The 18579-nt window shown below is 53.0% G+C and overlaps 8 protein-coding genes; 1 reads left to right on the top strand and 7 right to left on the bottom strand.

The window, feature by feature from the left end:
- Positions 1 to 553: 553 nt before the first annotated feature.
- On the bottom strand, positions 554 to 3429 carry RCC_10803 (uncharacterized protein; the record flags this gene model as incomplete). XM_023776028.1 has 2 exons in its annotated part: positions 554 to 1066; positions 1117 to 3429. The coding sequence occupies 2 exons, from the start codon at positions 3427 to 3429 to the stop codon at positions 554 to 556; spliced, it is 2826 nt and encodes a 941-aa protein (XP_023631796.1).
- A 625-nt stretch (positions 3430 to 4054) lies between these two features.
- Positions 4055 to 5003, bottom strand: RCC_10802 (cell division control protein 42; the record flags this gene model as incomplete). XM_023776027.1 has 4 exons in its annotated part: positions 4055 to 4083; positions 4147 to 4571; positions 4627 to 4746; positions 4984 to 5003. 4 exons carry the CDS (start codon positions 5001 to 5003, stop codon positions 4055 to 4057), a joined length of 594 nt encoding a protein of 197 aa, XP_023631795.1.
- Positions 5004 to 6014: 1011 nt separating this feature from the next.
- On the bottom strand, positions 6015 to 8048 carry RCC_10801 (related to transporter (major facilitator superfamily); the record flags this gene model as incomplete). XM_023776026.1 has 2 exons in its annotated part: positions 6015 to 6874; positions 6926 to 8048. 2 exons carry the CDS (start codon positions 8046 to 8048, stop codon positions 6015 to 6017), a joined length of 1983 nt encoding a protein of 660 aa, XP_023631794.1.
- Positions 8049 to 8991: 943 nt separating this feature from the next.
- On the bottom strand, positions 8992 to 11046 carry RCC_10800 (related to terminal deoxynucleotidyl transferase; the record flags this gene model as incomplete). Its single annotated transcript, XM_023776025.1, has 1 exon — positions 8992 to 11046. One exon carries the CDS (start codon positions 11044 to 11046, stop codon positions 8992 to 8994), a length of 2055 nt encoding a protein of 684 aa, XP_023631793.1.
- A 503-nt stretch (positions 11047 to 11549) lies between these two features.
- On the top strand, positions 11550 to 12638 carry RCC_10799 (probable mitochondrial GTPase 1; the record flags this gene model as incomplete). XM_023776024.1 has 2 exons in its annotated part: positions 11550 to 11810; positions 11871 to 12638. The coding sequence occupies 2 exons, from the start codon at positions 11550 to 11552 to the stop codon at positions 12636 to 12638; spliced, it is 1029 nt and encodes a 342-aa protein (XP_023631792.1).
- A 143-nt stretch (positions 12639 to 12781) lies between these two features.
- RCC_10798 (uncharacterized protein) lies at positions 12782 to 13377 on the bottom strand (the record flags this gene model as incomplete). XM_023776023.1 has 2 exons in its annotated part: positions 12782 to 13198; positions 13264 to 13377. 2 exons carry the CDS (start codon positions 13375 to 13377, stop codon positions 12782 to 12784), a joined length of 531 nt encoding a protein of 176 aa, XP_023631791.1.
- Positions 13378 to 13570: 193 nt separating this feature from the next.
- RCC_10797 (uncharacterized protein) lies at positions 13571 to 15124 on the bottom strand (the record flags this gene model as incomplete). XM_023776022.1 has 2 exons in its annotated part: positions 13571 to 14275; positions 14450 to 15124. The coding sequence occupies 2 exons, from the start codon at positions 15122 to 15124 to the stop codon at positions 13571 to 13573; spliced, it is 1380 nt and encodes a 459-aa protein (XP_023631790.1).
- A 2240-nt stretch (positions 15125 to 17364) lies between these two features.
- Positions 17365 to 18534, bottom strand: RCC_10794 (uncharacterized protein; the record flags this gene model as incomplete). XM_023776021.1 has 3 exons in its annotated part: positions 17365 to 17468; positions 17519 to 18175; positions 18243 to 18534. The coding sequence occupies 3 exons, from the start codon at positions 18532 to 18534 to the stop codon at positions 17365 to 17367; spliced, it is 1053 nt and encodes a 350-aa protein (XP_023631789.1).
- Between the last annotated feature and the right edge of the window lie 45 nt (positions 18535 to 18579).

The raw sequence follows: 18579 nt of genomic DNA, 5'->3' as shown, positions 1-18579 counted from the left end.
GCGACGAGACTACATTCGCCCGCGGAGCACGACGGGAAGCAGGACAGCGCGGGGACTTGAAGTGCACTGCGAGATTATAGCATGCGTCGCTCATTTGCAACATAATATCTTAGCAAAGAGGCTTTGGCCTTGTTGCCAGAGTCGCGGAGTGCTAGCCCTAACCTCAAGACCTCTGACAAACATGGAAGAGGAGGATACACATTACACGAATAGAGCACCTTTTACAGAATAACATTACAGAAGGGAACGAAATGCTTGAGGCATCTGGTCACTGTAAGGTACTGTTCGGTTGACCCCGCCAAGCCCTTACTTTCACATGCTTGAAGTTGAACGAATTGCGGTAGACTCTAAAGCTAGAATCTTCGCGTCGTTTCGCACAATGCTCTCGATACTCTCAATCAGAACCTTCCGCCGAAGGGACGCTTGCGCGTTCCCGATGGTTCCCGCATTTGAAGAGATCTAGCACAACTTCTGATCTTCTCAATTTTGTTCTGGCTTCCTGCTCCTCTCATATGCCTGGATCTGAAACGCCCTCATTCATCGTCATTTCCCATCACTTCTTCGCCTCTTGTGCTTGCGATTCGAGAGCTTCCATACGCGCCATAGCCTCCTCAATCCACTTCTGCTGAAGATCGAGCTTCCGCTGCAAATGAAGGATCTTCTTACTCTCCGACCGCGACTCCGGGACACGTGGCTCCTCCTCGGCGGCTTCGACACGCGATAGTGATGGCTTGGGAGTTGTTGAAGGGGCGTGATCCCGACGAGCATCGGCGGAGGTGTCGACGTTACCAGAGTTCATGACGGGGGCGTCCTTGAGCTGATTCTGATAAAAGTCCCTCGCTTCACCGGTGCTGATCCGCTTGGTATCGGCGCGATGGCCTGGAGAATTGGTGAGCGGGAGAAACTTTGGCTCTCTCATCTTCTTCTGATCCGAGACTGGGTGCGATGGACCGAGGCTCTTCCTCTGCGATTTGCGCTGGCCCACGGCTTCCAAAGTCTCGTAGCATTTGGTTGGGCTCGGTTCGTGGTTGAACCGATGGATCTCAAGGGAGGCGAGTCTCTGATCCTGTGAAGTGAATTAGAAGTGGATGGGTAAAGCGATCAGGAAATACTTACGAACAAGGCCTCCTGCTCGAGTCTCTTTCTCTCCTGCTCAAGTCTCTTTCTCTCCTGAATGGCATCCTGTTCGAGTCTCATTCTCTCCTGGATCGCATCCTGCTTGAAGGACTCTTCGAGATAACTCAGGCGTTTGCCCATTGCACTCTGCTGATAGGCTGCGATCAGGTCCTTGACGTGATCACCTCTACCCATGACATCGATAGCACCCAGCTCTGTTGCACCCCGGACGTCAGTGCTTTGGCTGGCTCCAACCACATACTTCTCCTCTCCAGCTGCCGATGACCGACGGACAGAAGAGGCTAATGAGTGCTTGACAGCAGTCGGAAGCTTAGCAGACGACTTCTTTGGATCGACATCAACACCACTGTCGTATTGCAGACCAGGCATGGCCGACGTACTCTTCTTGTCCTTAGTCTGCGTAGCAAGACGTCTCGGTAAGCGGGTCTCGCGGTTGGGCGAATGATTCGACTGTTGCTGCAAATCCCACGGGTTGTAGGCAGTAGCAGGAAGTATCTGATTGCCGTCGCTGTCGGCAAGGACTGGCTGAAGATCACGAGGTGCGTGCTGATACTCTTGCTGGTTGAACACAGCCGAGGGAAGATGAAGTGGAGAGACTTGAGCACTGGCGTGGCCCAGAGGGATGGCAAACAGACTGCTGTTACTTGGACTTGGTTCTCCACCCTGCAGCATGTCCTCCACCTCGTTGATGACAACGTCAATCGCACCGCGTCGATTAGGCGGCACTCGCTCGTGGCGCATGAGCTCCAGGTAGTTGTGATCCGTGCTATTGACGGCATCTGATTCCTTTGTGGTCTTGCTGGGTGGAGTCATGAAGGATGTTATCGACGGATCTCTGGCCAGCTCTGGATACGAAATGGAAATGTTCATGTCAGGAGAGATTGTGTCAGTAGAACCGGTTGTTGTTGGCGAATGCGGGTATCCTGCGGCCCGCTGAAATGCACTCATTGGGTGTCCGCCCACGTCCGGCGAGTACATGCTTGGACTGTAAGCTCCAGCATTCTGACAATTCTCCTCCTGAGGCAGGTAGAAGCTTTCCAGACCCAGTCCATCAATTCTGCTTTTCATTTGATCGAAGTCTTCTCCGTCCATAGCATTTGGTACAACAGATGCCCGAAGAGAGTGCACGCTGGGCTGCGCGACGAGTGTGGCGTTGCCGCGCTGGCCGTACCCTCCAAACTTGCTGGGACTGGCTCGATTGTTGAGGCTCATGAATCCGGTGTATCGGGTGGGCGTGCTGTCTTCGAKTGGAATCGTGGCTACGCCGGCTGCTTCGAGCCTCGCCTTCTCCTCCGGTGGGGTGTCTTTTGGTAGCGGAGTCGGTGGGACTGAGTTATCAATGTAGCCGAGACTGTGCGAGCGAGAGTGGCCAGGAAGCCGAGCCACATGCGGAGGCGCTTTCAGTATAGAAGTAGGAGTTTGGGCTTTGGTTTCCTCAGCGACAGATGGCTTGCGGCGTGACCAGAAGGCTTTGCTCTTCGAAGGTGAGCGCCCCACCTCATTAACTTGTGGAGTTGCAAACAGAACTGCGCGTGCCTTCACTGGCATGCTGGGTGAGCCATCAGCCGTGCTCATCGACGGTAGAGGCTGGAGCGGTACAGCTGTGCCGCGGCGGTTCGATCCGCGAAAGCGGTCAAGCAGCGATTTTTTCGGCGATGCCGGAACCTTCTTCCCTTGGGAATCTTCAGAGTGACGTGAGTGCTGGCCAAACTCCTGGTTGGCTGCTTTGGGGGAGTATCTAGTCACAGAGACGAAGTCATCACGACCAGAGACTTCCTGCTGGTTGGCGGAGGTGACACGCTCCTCGAACCTGTTTCGCATCGTTGGCACATCAGGCGTGATGTTGGGTGAAGGCGCCAGCTTGAGCGCAGGAGATGGGACACGCTCCTCGAAGCCAGCGTTGATGAATGGCGACATGGTGGTGTCGCGGGAGCTGCGCGCGTGGCGTGGCGAGACTTGCTGCATTTCGAGCGAAGGTTGGTGAGGGGGCATGACGGAGCTGAGCTCGGGCAGAGCTTGAGAAATGTCGTAGAGGTTGGTGTTGTAGCGGAGCGCGGGATGTATCATCGTAGGTGGGGTGTTCTTCCTCAAGGCGTACTGCTCCTGGTAGAAAGCGTTGCTAGCCAGGCGATGGCGGTGAAGTCTCAGCCCGTCCTCAGCGAACGCGTTGCGGGGGTGACGGGTCGCTTCTGTTCCCAGTGCTCTGTCGATGTCGCAGCGGACCGGCTCAGCGAGGTCTTCTTCCATTATTCGTGGCAACGTGCCCAGTGATCTGCGGTTCTGCGAGTCCATGTTAGCTGGTTGGACTCTAAAAACGCACAAAACAAGTGCAGGTTGGTGTTGAAGTTTGTGTCAAGTGCAGAAAGTGAAGTCCCTCTGCGCGTCGATGATCAAAACTTACTTATTGGCAATCTCCGCAGAAAATGTTGCGATTGTCCTGCAGGAGGGCTCACCATCCCCGTGGCAGAGTCGAGTGAATGCCGAGAGCAGGATGTGAATGAATCAGGCCGCGTGTCGTGCGGCAGAGACGTAGCCACCGCCCCTAGATGGACCCCATATTTTTATTCAGTATGATGATGTTCGAGTGAATGAGCAACTTCACCTGGAGAGCCAGAACGCTGCGTGATGATCCAACATAGSGACCAACCAAYGTCTCCAAACACGTCGAGCAGGGCCTACCACGAGCAGTTCTCATAAACGCGCAAGATATCAATGGACAAAAGAAGATTCAAATTGTAAAGATGCAGAGCTAAAAAGATCTGGAAACGAACAAAGCTGGTGACCTGGTATGAGTGCCTTGCGCGCCGTCCTGAAGCGCGCCATCAACGCCAACGCGCCCAAATTGTCGATGCGAAGAAGGTGGTATCTGATAGCGTCCATTGATTCGCCGCTCACAGTAGATCTCGGGTCGAAATGACTATAGAAGCACGCAGCCCTTGCCCTTTCCTGCATCGTCCAAAAGTCAGCCACTTCTTCCAAAAAGGTCCCCAGGAACAGCAATAGACTTACGCTTAGGCTTCTTAACCTGCGGTGGCTCAAGTGCGGCAACAATTGCCTCGTCAAAGACATCCTTGAGCTTGAACTGTGTCAATGCGGAGCACTCAACATACTTGACAGCACCAAGTTCCTTGGCCATCTTTTCGCCGTCTTCTTTCCTCACGGGCGACATCTTCTGTTTGGCGAGCTTATCCCGAACGTTGGTGTCGTCTCTAAGATCGGTTTGCGTGCCGACGATCAGACATGGGACACCCGGGCAGTGGTGGTGCACTTCAGGGAACCACTTTTCTCGCACGTTTTCAAATGATGCCGGAGAGGTGACGGAGAAGCAGACGAGGAAGACATCTGTTTGTGGGTAGGAGAGGGGTCGTAGACGATCGTAATCTTCCTGTCCAGCGGTATCGAAGAGACCAAGGGTGTAAGGCTCGTCACCGATCCTGGAAAGAATGTTCAGTACCGATGCAGAGACAAGGCAGACGGGGCTTTTCGTACATTACCGTGACCGCATAGTTGTCGAAGACCGTTGGTACATATTCCGACGGAAATTTGTTGGTGGTGTAACTTATGAGCAGACATGTCTTGCCGACAGCACCATCGCCCACAACCACGCACCTATGCAACGCATGTTGTCAGCTTGTGTTCTTTCCCCTCTGTGATCCACCATGATCGCTACTTCAAGCTCTGGTCTCTCTCTTGCTGCACCATGGGTACGGATAAYGCGAGCTCGGTAGCTTGCGTTCGCATACACTGGCCCAGTCCACACAGCATGACCACGACCGAGCAGGGGCAAGGCTGATACAGAGAGACAATAGCTCCGTAGGGGTGGGTAAGAATTGAGAGGGTGCGTACTTTATCGTAGCCACCACCATCGCGCCGTGAATCTCTTCGCTTTGACTGGTGTGTTTCTTTCCGTCACGTCTCGTACACGTCTGCTACAAGCTGTCTCTTCCCTGGCCGATCGAATGCGCTTGGGTTGGGCGGTCTGGCGCTTGCGCAGCTGCTAGCAAGCAAGAAGTCGTCGGCGCGTGAAGTCGTGGAATGCGGTGACACTTGGGGGATCACGGGCGCAAGCTGACTAGCAGGGCGTGACGTGACGGTCGGGCAACTGGCAGAGCTCGGGGGAGGTCGCAGCGGAAAACCAGAGCAACAGCGCAAGTTCGCTGGTCGGGCAGGATGTGACAGATCAGCAGCGGTGGAGACGAGGTGAGGTCAGATGGGATGGCACAAGTCTGCTCCTCCTCTCTGGCGAGTTCAAGCGAGTGAGAGTCTATTGGACGGCGGGGAAGATGGCGACGCTGCTTCTGCGGCGAAGACTTCAATCAATGTCGCACGACGATGAGAATAATATAGGGCGGACAGAGGCTTTACGACAAGGTCCTGTTGATCGGTCAGAATTCGACAGGTCTCGTTGCAAACTGTAACCGGATACTGCCGCCCAATGCATGTATGCACTCGTCGTGAGGCCCAGCCCAACCATGCGCGCTTCTCTCAATCAAGCCAGATGCATCACTACATTATAATGTATAAAGTGCAGCTGATGTCTTGAAACACAAGGCTATCACATCTGATCCATTACAAAGAGAGAGAGACTGATCACGAAAGAATATGTGCCACGGCGTGAGCTCAGGTTCCCAATCATCTAACGCCCCAAGGTAGCATATCAATCCTTGCGGCGACGTCGCTAAACGCCTCTATCCGTTCCAGCCCAGTACTTCCTTTCCTAGATCCCATTCCATCCTATGCAAGCTGCTCCCATCCGTAAAATAATCAAGTCATTCCTGTCGTCACTCATGCCTTAATCAACGCCAAACATGCAACATGCAACACGCAACATGCAACCTCTCCTATCAAAGGCCATGCGACAATACACACATCAGAGATCAAGATCTCCCCTTACTGCTGTCAAGAAGTCGACTCATCGAGCCTTGTAGAGACTCTGACGCTTCATCATCGCTTTCGTCATCAACATCGCCGTTGGTGCTGAGAAGCCTCGTGGTAGACGGACCGGCAGGAGGCTCCGATTCRGCCCTTGCTGTATCACCGCCAATCACAACACCCTTCACACCCTGGTCGATTTCGTCGAGACGATAGTCCGTCATCATCAGACTCAACACGATGCAGGGCAACGCGACGCACACAGCGACGCTTAGAATCTTCGTCATGGTCTCCTGGTATGCCTGGTTGATTGCAATACGAGTGGGACTGCCCATTGGAAACCCTCTCGATGCGAGTGTGATATTGCCGTAGATATCCGCCGCCTGATCTCTTGTTTCGGGCGGAAGATAAAGCGCGAGCTTCTTTGGGATATTGCTCGTCCAGATCGCACCCGAGATCGCGGAACCGACGGCACCTCCAATTTCCAGAAACGTCAGAAACAGAGCTGTGGCTGCAGCAACTTCTGAGTGGCTCGCGGAAGCCTGCACGCCAAGCTGTGCCGGGACGTGGGTCAAGCTTCCGCCGACTCCGAGGAATACCTGCGTCCCTACGATCACGGCAGGCGACGCATCTTCGGTACGGTAATGAATCATCAGCGCCAAGCCGATGACATACAGAATAGTGCCCGCCACCATGAAAGTCTTGTATCGCTTTGTGTATTTGATGGCGAACGAGACCAAGATGGATGTGACGGTGGACGTGAATGTGAAAGYTTGAACGATGCGGCCGGCCGATGTAAGAGGAAGATCCTGCACCACGAGCAGGTACGACTGAAAGTATGGGTATACCGAAAGGTAGAATGCCACTGAAACGTGTTAGCTCACTCTCGCTGCGGGAAGAATATCGTTACACTCACTGAAGTAGAAGAAGGATAGAGCAAGGCCACAGATGATGGTCCTGTTCTTCCAAAAGCTACGCGGGAAGAAGGCTCGCGGTGCCAGGAATTTGCTCTTTTCCCAGAATGGTATGGCTATCAGGCACGCCACTCCGACGATAAGCATCGAGATGAGGTTCGGATTTGTCCAGCCAGACTTGGAAGCCAGTGTCAAGGGAATCAGAATAAGCGTGAACGCCACGCAAATGAGGACCAGACCGAAGAAGTCCAGCTCAATCCAGATGGTCTTTACTATCTGCCACCAGGACTGTCCCTTGAAGGGCGATACGGGCATGATGCCACGAAACGCGGCCTTTCGCTGATTGATGAGCAGCGCGAGTGCCAGCGGCAGGAAAGCCACAGGCAGCACGATCGACCAAATCCCGTATCCCCATCTCCAATTCAGATTTTTCAATATCTTCTCGGCGAGGGCAGGCCCAATCCAGACGTTGACTAGGAATGGTGTAGTAGGGATGGTAGAGCAGAGTGCACGATTGACCAGGTCACTGGTGTCGGCGATGAATATCTGGATGAGAATCTGCAGTCCAGTCTGACCTGCAGAGTAGAAGATTTGTGCGGCGGCGTAGGTGTTGACGCTGGTCGATGCCGCTTGTTGAATGAATCCTATGATATAGAACAGCACAGAGACACCGAATGCCTCGAATCGTCCAAAAACATCTGCGATCTTTGACATCGGTGGTTTGGCAACGGACAACACAATCCCCTGCACGACCAGCACGGWCGAAACCAGTGAATGTGCCTTGAATGCACTCGTGGCGAAGATGGTAAGGTTGCCTGTCGTTTGACCTTCGAGCGATGTTGCATATGCCAGCATGGCGATGCCGAGGTAGGCAACGTAAAGACTGGTTTTTGACCATGTCGATGCGATGGCTTCGACTCGCTTCACTCCGGCCTGTGCGGATCCACGGCTGCTTTCAGACATGATAGATCTTCTGTCGTCTTCTAATAGCGGCTGGTAGTCACTGTGCGTCTGTTCCCGTTTGCTTGAGAGGGTGGTGGAACTCAAGTCCAGGTCAGCGGCCCTCTCGACGTCTGACCGAGCATCAGCTCTGCCCGTCCCATCGAGAGTGCCGTAAGTTGTCATGACGGTAGCATATAAGGTAGTGATGAAGAAGGAGTGCAATGAAGGGATCTAATCTTATCGGACGGGACAGAGCATACTTCTTAAAGTGGGCCGAATATTCGGAGCGCCTCTTGTCGATTGGTTTGTTCGATCCAGGATCTGTCAGGCGCGCGCTATGTATGCAGGCGGCAGGAACGGGAAGCGATGCAGGTTGCGTCCCGTGGGAGGCTGTGAGGCGTCGTTCTGCAAACGCAGGATCCGGCCTAATCTCCGCAAGGTACTGCAGTATGATGCAGCGTGCGGAATGTGCTCTGTACAAGGCGAATGGACTGTGCTGCGAGACCGGGGCGGCCAGCGGCCGAGCTGAGGACCCTGGGATGRGTCGGAGATCTGAAGCAAATTTAGGTAATGCTGGCGTGGGCGTGGCAGACGAGTGTGGGATGGCCAGATTTCTCGTGGATTTCCAGCCGCGCCTCCCACTGTTCCAGTAAAAACCGATGATCGAAGATTTGATGCGGCGTGGCAGTCCGGACTAGCCTGGTTGTTCTGCGCTGGCTGGATCAGATGCGTCACACCGCGTGAAGAAATATTCATCTGGCACCCGTTTGTTGGTTTTGTTGTCGGATGGTACGATGCCCGCAGGCGAACAGAAGAAAGAATGGTTCTATTCCTGACAATGTTTAACAACGGCTGGCGCGTGGGTGGTGGCTCCTGCCATGCCGTGCCGAGGCGATGTCACGTCAAGTCCCGGCGCATCAAGATCAGTGCGTCACGCGAGTATAAACGTGTGAAGACGCCGCTCACACGACGTCTCGTCACTGCGTGGTGACAAGGATGAAATCAAGGTTGCACAGTCTCACGACATCATCACAAAGATTATAAAACAGGCTGCCTACGTGGCGACCCAAGGCTGCGAACATCTGTTCTGTGCAAAGTCCGTCATGTAAGATTAAGCACGACTACCTTATCCAGTAGATCTCTCCCAAGGCTCCCGGTATGCAATGTCGAAACCTTCGAAGACCCTTCGCTCCGCTTCCTCCATCGTCTTCGCGCGGCCCGCCTCACCCGCCAGCCCTTTCCACTCAAAATAACCTTCAAGGTCGACGACCTCCCCGTTCGCTCTGTTCCTGACCCCCGAGCTGTCAAACTTCCAGCCATGCTCGTGCTTGGCAAAGCGCCTCAGATCTCTCTGGAAGGTGGTGGCTCCACTCCACCCTACCACTGCACAGCCGACGGTTCGCCAGGGACTGATGATAATGTCCACCCTTCGATGGATATTGGGATTCTTCGCGTTCGGATTTGCGGCTAGATCTTTGGTCTTTGTTGGCCACACGGGATCCTGCCACACGACCAATGCCTTGTCAAGCGTGTCGWAGCCGTGTCCGCCACCATCAGCTCGGAACGGTAGCGTTTGTTGGTCGCGTTTGGAGTTGTGCAACGAAACAATGAGTGTGTGAGTGATCCAATCTTCCTTTTCCAAACTTGCCACGATGTCTTCGACGAGATTTAGTGTCTGGCTTTCATCGGGATGGCTGAGAATGATATCGACGTCCCCGCTGGCTTCTTTGCCACGGCGATAACCTCCGACAATCATGGATTGTACGTTTCCGTCGCGGGCTTTGACTGCATGCTCGTAAATGACTCTGCCAATACTCTCCACCTCGGCTCGTGGTATGAGATCCAGAAACTCATCATAAAATTTCACACCAATCTTTTGAACCCTTGAGAGGGACTTMCAGCCGTATTCGATTATATCATCCATATCCCGCCAGCCTTTGTCAAAGTAAAACTCCCTGGCTGTGGTAACCCCAACGCCCCAGATGTTGTAGAACAGGTCCAGTATCTTCAGGTCTGCGTCTGCGTCAAGCTCCTCAACGGCTTGAACCTTTCCTGTGTTGGTCCACTCTATGAAAAGATTTGCGATTTTCGCATCGCACCCTGGTAAAGCCATGATTTCGCGAGGATTGCTGATCTTGTCCGTGTATGCAGCCAAGGCAGCTATTGAGGTGCTGTAGGCTCGCACACCAATCTCATCATTGGTTAGCAGTCGGCCATGTTTGATCCTCTTCAGCAGCGCGATGAATGAGTCGTTTGGATTTGTCTTCGGAGTGCATCTTTGACAGGCATACTTAATACCTGCCTTGACCCACTCTGGCATCTCAGGCAAATCGCTGGAGAACCCACCATCGTGTTCTGTAGTAGACTCTTGGAGTAGATGTGCATATTGGCTTTTGGTACCGTGGCCGGCCTCCCAGCTGGACGGGGTGGCAGAGGGAGTACTCAGTCCAAACTTGCGCTTCCCGAATCTATCGGATCCCGCTTTTGGCGAGTCTTCCTTTGCGCGCTGAAGGATATCACGGACAAGTTGCGGCTTTGATGATGGTGCGTCTGGTGGGCGATTCGCAGAACTGGGCGATGGAGTGCTGGTCGAGGCATGCCCGGACTGTTTGCCAACTTTTTGACCTTGATATGTGATGTAAAGATCGRGTGGCTGCAGACCGAGCTTTTTGGAGTCTTCGAACCAGCTGATGGAGACCACGGTCACGATAGTCTCTGCAATAGGTACCTGTGCTTGCAGGCCACCGCCCGAACACGATTCCCGGGGCGAGCCTTTTGCTATTTCCTTTGAAGACTCCTCCTCGCCATCGCTCTCGGATTCAGTAGCAGAGTCGTCAACAGTACTCCCTGACTGCGTAATCGGGCTCGCTTTGAGGGAGCCGTTCACAGTCCGCTTTTTCGCACTTGATTCAGCTCGAGGGGAATCGCTGTTAATGCTGGTTGAGGTCACTTCCTTTGTGAAAAGGCCTTTGGACCGAAGATCAAACGCGATTCTTCTCACCTTTGTCGCCTTGCTTATGATGATCTCGGCTTCATGGACATCGTACGTTAGGGCCGCTCCAGCGTGCGCCAGTTCTTCTTCGAGCTCATGAAGGYCCTCGGTCTCGAAAAACAAAGACGACACAAAGATTGGTGGTAGCGTGGCGAGATGCAGAGGAGATGAGGCTGTATCGGCGGTCATGATAACGCACGATCCATGTCGTTATATTTGGGTATTCTGCTCAGTGTGATTGTCAAAGGTAAGAGTTGTCCTATATCTCGTCAACGAATAGGTTACATGTCTGTGAGAATGTGGACTAGTGACGTCTAGACCACGAGTAAAGGGAGATGTCCATCGCAGCGGCCACAGGAGACGGATGCCGTAATTTGGACAGTCTTTGTTCCACCGCCTGTCAGAGCGCTGCGGTGGATGTCAACTCTGTTCACACAAAGGCGATACGTCGCCTGGGTCAAGGTCGTTGCGTGAAATGCCGAACAGATCGCCCGACAATTGCGATGTTGTGGTGCCATGTGGGAGATGATGACATGAGGTGAGCTTGCTCGAATCTGGACTTTCGGCTCTTCGTCCCTCACTTCCAACGCCTCATCGTCCATCACACGGCATTTCCCTAGACCATGCGTGGATGCTGAGACGATGTCGCCCGATAGAGGACATCTCCAACAATCGCACTGCCGCCGTCCAGCATGACGGCCTTTATCCCCCGCGCCGTCTTCCCAACCCTCGACTCGCTCCCGCGCTCCTACTATCTCGGCCATCATGCTGCAGGTCTCGCCAAGATGCGCACGATGCTGTCCCAGATCGATCTCATCGTCGAATGCCGCGACTATCGCATACCGTTGACATCGCGCAATCCGATGTTCGAGGACAGTTTGGCGGGACGAGAGCGAATGGTGGTTTATACGAAGAAGGATCTGGGCAGCAATCGCTCCGCAGAAGATGTCAAGGTACATGGCGAATGTCGGGATGGGTTGKCAACTGTCGCTGATGTAAAACTATCTATGTAGAGGCACAATCTCATTCGCAAATGGCACGAACCGTCACAAGTCATCTTTTCCGACCACAAGAGCCAAAAAGACATACGGCGCGTGCTTGACTTGATCAAAGATGGGAGTAGAACAAGAGGAGGTTTGACCGGCTCTCATTTGATGGTCGTGGGCATGCCGAATGTCGGCAAGTCTTCCCTTCTCAACGCCCTGCGAAGGGAAGGTGTGGGTAAAGGAAAGGCGGCTTATACCGGCGCGCAGCCTGGTATCACTCGCAAGATCGGGACCGGAGTCAAGATTGTGGAGGCAGACGAAGGTGGCACTGGGAGCGTCTACCTACTCGATACACCGGGAGTCTTCATGCCGTACGTGCCCGACGCCGACGCCATGCTGAAGTTGGCGCTCTGCGGTAGTGTCAAGGACACGATCATCCCGCCCTTCAACCTGGCGGACTACCTTCTATTCCACATCAATCTACATGATCCGAACGTGTATTCCGAGTATTCAAAGCCAACCAACGATGCCATGGAGCTGCTCGATGCGGTTGCGAAGAAAACTGGTCGGTTACAAAAAGGAGGAGTGCCGGATCTCGAGGGATCAGCGTTGTGGATGATTCAACGGTGGCGCAACGGACAGCTGGGAACCTTCACGCTCGATGAGGTCACCGAGGAGTCATTGGAACTGGATAGAATGGGCGATCCAACAAGGACGAGTCTGAGCCAGGCGAGAAAGGCTGGCAAGGAAGCCTCTCGCGCCAGACAGAAGGCCCGGAGATCGAGCGCGGAGTGAGAGAATGGAAGCTTAACTATTCCCACCGAATTTCCTTGAGATTGAGCAACCTATCTCGCCAAGTCAACTCAGTTGGGGCTGCCCCAGGTTGGAGCAAACTAGAGATCGCGAGCTGCGATCGTCTTCCGATGCGCCATCTCCGTTTAAGACGTTCTGATCTCAGCCGACTCCATCTCCATCTCCATCTCCACGTCATACTCAGGCTTCCACTCAGACCTCACAGCCAAGAGCATCTGCCAGCGAGTCTCGAGAGACATCCGTTGCAGCCTGGTCAGCTGCTTTCCGAACGTGGTATAGAGACTCTTGATATCCTGGCAAAATTCGGATGCCTCCTTGTACTCGAAATTGTCAAGCTTGTCATAAATGATGATGAATTGCTTCCGACAAGCTTTGACGTAGTTGCCGCCACCAGATGCGGCCTCGTTCTGAGGGTCTGCAAGCTCCTGAAGAACGTAACGACACCACTCCATTGCTTGACCGTGTTGTGTCTTACTCTCTGCCTCGTCTTCTGTCTCGGCTCGTTGCCTTTCAGTAAGGCTGCGCATCTCAGCTTCCCAAACCTAATGTTTGCGGGTCTCGGTCAGCAMATTTCTGGTCGTACGGGAATTGATCAAGAGTTGCATACCGCTTTCCACGCACTACCGGGCTCCAAGCCTCCCAGTCTGTTGATCTCGGTGTTGAGCTTCGTATGCTGCTCTGTCATCTCCAGCTCATGTCGGTACTTCGTTTCGGGATCCATGCTGGAGTATGACCAGATAGTGCTGCGCGTAATGACAGATATAACACAGCAGGTTGCAGAAAAGAGGATGTCCAGGGAGCTGGAGGTGCTTCTTCCGGACAATGGAGATTTTTTCCAAAAGAAGGCTCCAGCCAGCTCTTCACCGATGAGATGTGAATTCGGAGCGCTTCCAGTGAATGAGCACTTTTGGTACTCAACGGCCTTCCACGGAACTTTGTAGAACAGTCCCATTCTGAGCTTCCTCCCAACTAGGCGGCATTTCCTGGATACCACCCGAGCCTGCAATCGCTTCTTCGTAAGCAGGAGGCGCGTCATCGTTAGCAACCTCATTCTCTACAGAATGATCCAAACCAGCCGCAATACTTGGTCCATCATCAACAGGCGGATGAACGACAACCTTGAAGTCCCGCTTGCGACTGACAACTTGGCCTGCCACAAGCAATTGTAGCGCAATTCGYAGCGTGTAGGACCGCTGGATGTTGGCRTGAGCGAAAGAGGAAGGAATCTCAGCCAGAACACCTGCGCTGACAAGCTTGCGATGCTCGCGACCGTTTTGGAATGGGCCAGCAGGCACAACAGCGWTGTGTCTTCGCTCCATGATGACCTCGTGGTTGGCGCTGCTCTTGCCCGTAGCGGTGTCTTTGCCGTACGTATGAGCAATCAGCGTGATGATGCTGGAGTCCAGTGTGATTGGAGGGCTGACCAGCATGAGCCCGTCATCCCGCCTTTCATTGGTGTGTAGATAGAAGGTTATCTGCTGTCCTGCRAAGATGTGCTTTGGGACTTGAGAAATTCCCAGATCGAACATGTACTTTGGAGGTATGGTTGGGTTGAGGAATGCCTTGGTCTTGCTCCTGAATCCCCGAGGCCTCGCATGTTCTGGCACAAGGCTGTCGTCCTGTAAGCAAAGTTAGTCCTTCTTTGCATTGAAGAATGAGCAAGGGAATAGGTTTCGAAAAAGAGAGCGATGCAAGTATCCGCAGTAACACATCTTTGACCTTTGACAACGGTGAAAGCGATGATGAAATCTTTCAATGAAGCAGCTGCCTTGACTGAAAGAACGTCTACTTACTTGAGCGTCCATCCTCAATTCAACATTTTCATCCGAGGAGAAAGCCGTCAATAGAGCCGGGGGGACTTTTGGCTGCTGATAGAGTAACTCGACACCCTCGGAGTGATTGACCACCTTGACATCGATACCTGGCACCTTGATGCTCGCTGCAAGCGAGTAGCACACATCGACACTCCACGCAGTTCCAGAACCAGGTCCCATGAGGTTTGAATCATTCTTGTTAAGTGTCGATGAGAGGGTCGGAGGCAACTCCTCAACGGCAACACCAGTAACATGTCGTCTGTACTCCACCGATCCGTCTGCACCTTGCCTCATAGTGAGCGCAACGCTTTCGCGCGGATCCGTCGTCTCGGGGAATGCCATGGCGAAATGGAACTTGTACTCGGTATCAGGACCTGCACGAAATGAGCCCTGGTGCAGAGTGGCCGTCTGGGAGAAAAGCTTGATGATATCCGGAAAGTATTGTCGTGAATAGCAAGCCTTGATTGTTCCCTGAAATATGACTGATAGGTCGAGTGGCCCATTCAGCTCAACTCTGTGGCTTCTGACTTTTGGAAGGAATTGCAGCGCAACGTGACCGGTCACTACTGATTCGCTTCCGTAGTGTACGCTGTTGGGATTGTCCAAGACCGTTTTTACGCGAAGAATGCCGAGACCGAACTGCCCAGATGCCATGTTGTTGAGACTTAAGAGTTCAATACGAGTAGTGATATTGAGAATTGGTCTCTCGATTACAGGTACCGAATCAAGTCATCGAAGGTGTATGAGCATGAAGCGACTATCGTGAAGAGAAAGATAAGACTCGGAGCTCGCGGCTGTTCCTGAGCTCCTGAGCGATAATTCTGGCTGGCCGTAACGATCTTTGCAGAGTTGGCCTGGTGGCATCGGCTGATTTTATAGCGTTTACCAGGAAGGTTTCAAAGGATCAGGCTTGACAGAATAGCTTCGACTTACTTCTGACGGTGGTGGGCAACTTCGACTAGCGTGGAAGGCGCAGCCAAGGTAAGGAAAGTTTTTTATGCTTGGCAACCGCCCTGCTGTTGGGCTTTCTCTCACTCACTTTCAGCGCTACTTTACTTGTGAGGCTCTACTGTAAATAACAAGTGAGCAAGAAGATCGTGATAGGAAAAACGCACGGATCTGGTTCCGAAACTTCCCGCTAGCGGACCACGGACGTGAGTGAATCCTTCCGGCACACCACAGTCGTCGCGGCTTTTTGTGGACAGATCGAGGCGACAAGATATACCACGGCAATCGAACATATGACCATCAACGAAATCTCGCCGCCATTATTTGCATGGAACTTAGCGGTTCGTTGGCTCGTGAGAGGCATACTTGACGCCCATTCGACGCAGCTTGGAGTTACAAGCCCATCGAGAAAAGCCCCGTGATTGACAGGCCGTCAAATGAGTCGTAGATATACCTCCGGCTCATGAACACAAGCCACGATTCTATCGATGGATTGTCCTCCGTCGCGTCTCATCGATCCAATTACAAGGCCTGGGAATGGCCTAGTGGGCAAGGTTTCCTGACTTCACGTCGCACTGACTACACCATGACAGATACTTGGAAAGGACGAGAGGTAGTGCATAAATTGAGTGACGGCGGCCTCTCCATGACCCAACAACATTGATCATTCCCCACCAAGTGATGCTTTGCTGATATCCCCAAGGCCAACATCATCACCATCACCATCACCACTCACAATGGCAATCCTCTCCAAAGCACTCCTCTTGAGCAGCCTTCTCTGGTACCAACAAGTATACGCCATCCCCGCGAGAGTGGCGGAACGATCAACCTCTTTCTCCATGCTCATCTACGCTAAAAGTGGCTGCAAATCCGAAAATCTTCTGGTCGGCCAGTCCGTAAACCACAGCCAGGAGCCTTCTTTACTCTCAGCTTGCTTCCCTGTTTCCAATGCAGGGAGTATCAAGATGACGGTGGAGGGAAATTGCGAGGTCACCCTTCGTTCGGGACAGGATTGTGGAGGAGAATCTTGGGTTTACGAGGTCGGACAGTGCGTCAGTCAGCTTTTCGCTGGAGTTTTTATTGCTTGCAACTGAGTTGGTTTTTTTGAAGCAGTGGTTTGGGATTGGGTATGGACACTGGGTGATTGCTTGAACATGGACAGATGGAGCTTTGTGGTAGCATGCAAGTGAATGCAGCCTTTTGTGAGCGTTTGTATCATAATGAAAATCATAGCGATGGAAGATGTATACTGCCACTTGAGATCATGTGTGTTTTCCAACGTACCAATGTCAAGTACGATTGTTTCAAATCGAGTGTTGCGGTGGACACAACAAAAAGGAAAGGAGTGGAAAAGTGCATTTATTAATAATAGGAAGAAGTGCCCAAGCATTCGGCATAGAGGCTGCAAATGACCACCACATTGCGCAAGTTTACATCATTCACCACGGTCCATCCTTCCACGGTCATTTTCGATGTTCTGATCCTCTAGGGAAGTCCTCCTCGCCATCTCACTTATAGGAACCGCCCTTTTGACGCCTTTCCCCCGACCCTTTGCTTGCCAACTTAGCGGCTTGCTCTTCACGACATGATCGAAGCCACTCATCCCTATGAGAAGCCCAGCGCCGTTCTTCATTGTAGCGCGCGAGGGTCTTTTCTTCCCAGTTGGCGCGGCGACCAGATCGCCGACATCGATCGAGCCTTTGCTGCGCTTGTGTTCCTTGCCAGTCTTGGGCAGTTTTGTCGACGGATCAGTKGAGGGAGCCCGTTTCCTCTTCTTGGTCGTTTTCTTCGAGGGTTTGATTGGAGCCTCCTTGGAATGCGAAGGCATAGCCGGCGCAGTCTTCTTCACAGCAGGCGGTAGTGATGTGGGAAATTCAATTTGGCTACTGGAGGAGCCAAGGACCATACCCTCGACCACGGCCACCGAAGGCTTCTTCGGGCGTCTCTTATCGCTGATGAACAGGCCAGTACCGTTGGAGGTAGCAAATGACAGCTCTGAAGTGTCTGTGGCCGTGTGGGGTTGCTTGTCGGCAGAAGTGATGGGTATGGCCTTTCGGGCGTCAGTATTCGACACGTCTGGCGACCTGAGAATCCTCTTACCCAACAGAGGACTGCCCGGGGGACTTCGAAATCGCTTTTGGCTGACTGGTTCCTGTACCTCCACAGCGTCAGGTACGAATCCAACATACGTGATCCGGTCGTTGTCCTCTCCTCCATCTCGTTGATCAAGGTCCATTGTCCCTCGCGACTCGATCGCGATGTCGGACGACGTTTGCCGCTTCCTTCTTGAAGAATTTCTCACATTTGGAGCATCTGGCCTGCTAGGAGGCGTCTTCTTCTGGCGAGGAGCCACCGTTGGCACCGCTTGAGCGATTTCATCTGGTTTCGGAGTCGGCGGACGGTAGACTGCGATGTTGCTCCCGGTGGACGCGACCGAGAGTGGTCTCAGAATCGGTTCCTCAGGCTCTTCTTCTCCCACACTGTCTTCGACATCATCTTCTACCTCCACCACCACCTTGCTCCTCGAGACCCTATCGATCGCATCTTCGGGATTGAATATTCTCGAAATATGACCCGGCGTGTATTGTAGACCCTCTCGTGGACGAATCTTCTTGCGTTTCACGGCAGGCCTTTTCTGTTCAACATCTGCAAACACAATTTTTTGTGGAGGACTCACTAGGGGCGTTTGACCTCTACCGAGTGGAGCCTCATCGCTAGTCTGCTTGTCGCTTGCTCGGACTGTCATGTCCCGCAATGCTGGTGTTTTCGAGTCAGCTCGGAAACTCCACGATGGGGAAAATAGAGTGCTCAAATGCAGACTTACGCAGTGGTTCCAGAAATCTCTCGATTTCGACCAACGGACTCCCATTCAGCTCCACAATATCCAAACTCCACAATCGACCCAATTCCTTCCTTCTTGCTGAAACAATTTGAAGATTGGCGTCCACCACGCTTCCCTCCCACAACTTGTTGACTCCACCATTGGAAGGCTCAAGCTCAGCACCAACGCGGGCGTGAAGCACCGTCTGACATGATAGCACGTCGCGTTCTACAACGTCGAGCGACCGCATGGCCTCCATGAGGCGTTCACGGATGTCCATGAAGGAGCCTGGCATTGTCGATGGATGGATAACAGTGGTGTCTACCGCAGGTGTCGAATG

Source organism: Ramularia collo-cygni (genome assembly GCF_900074925.1).
Source record: "Ramularia collo-cygni strain URUG2 genome assembly, contig: RCC_scaffold24, whole genome shotgun sequence".
NCBI classification, from domain to species: domain Eukaryota; kingdom Fungi; phylum Ascomycota; class Dothideomycetes; order Mycosphaerellales; family Mycosphaerellaceae; genus Ramularia; species Ramularia collo-cygni.
This window is presented reverse-complemented; position numbering and strand designations above follow the sequence as displayed.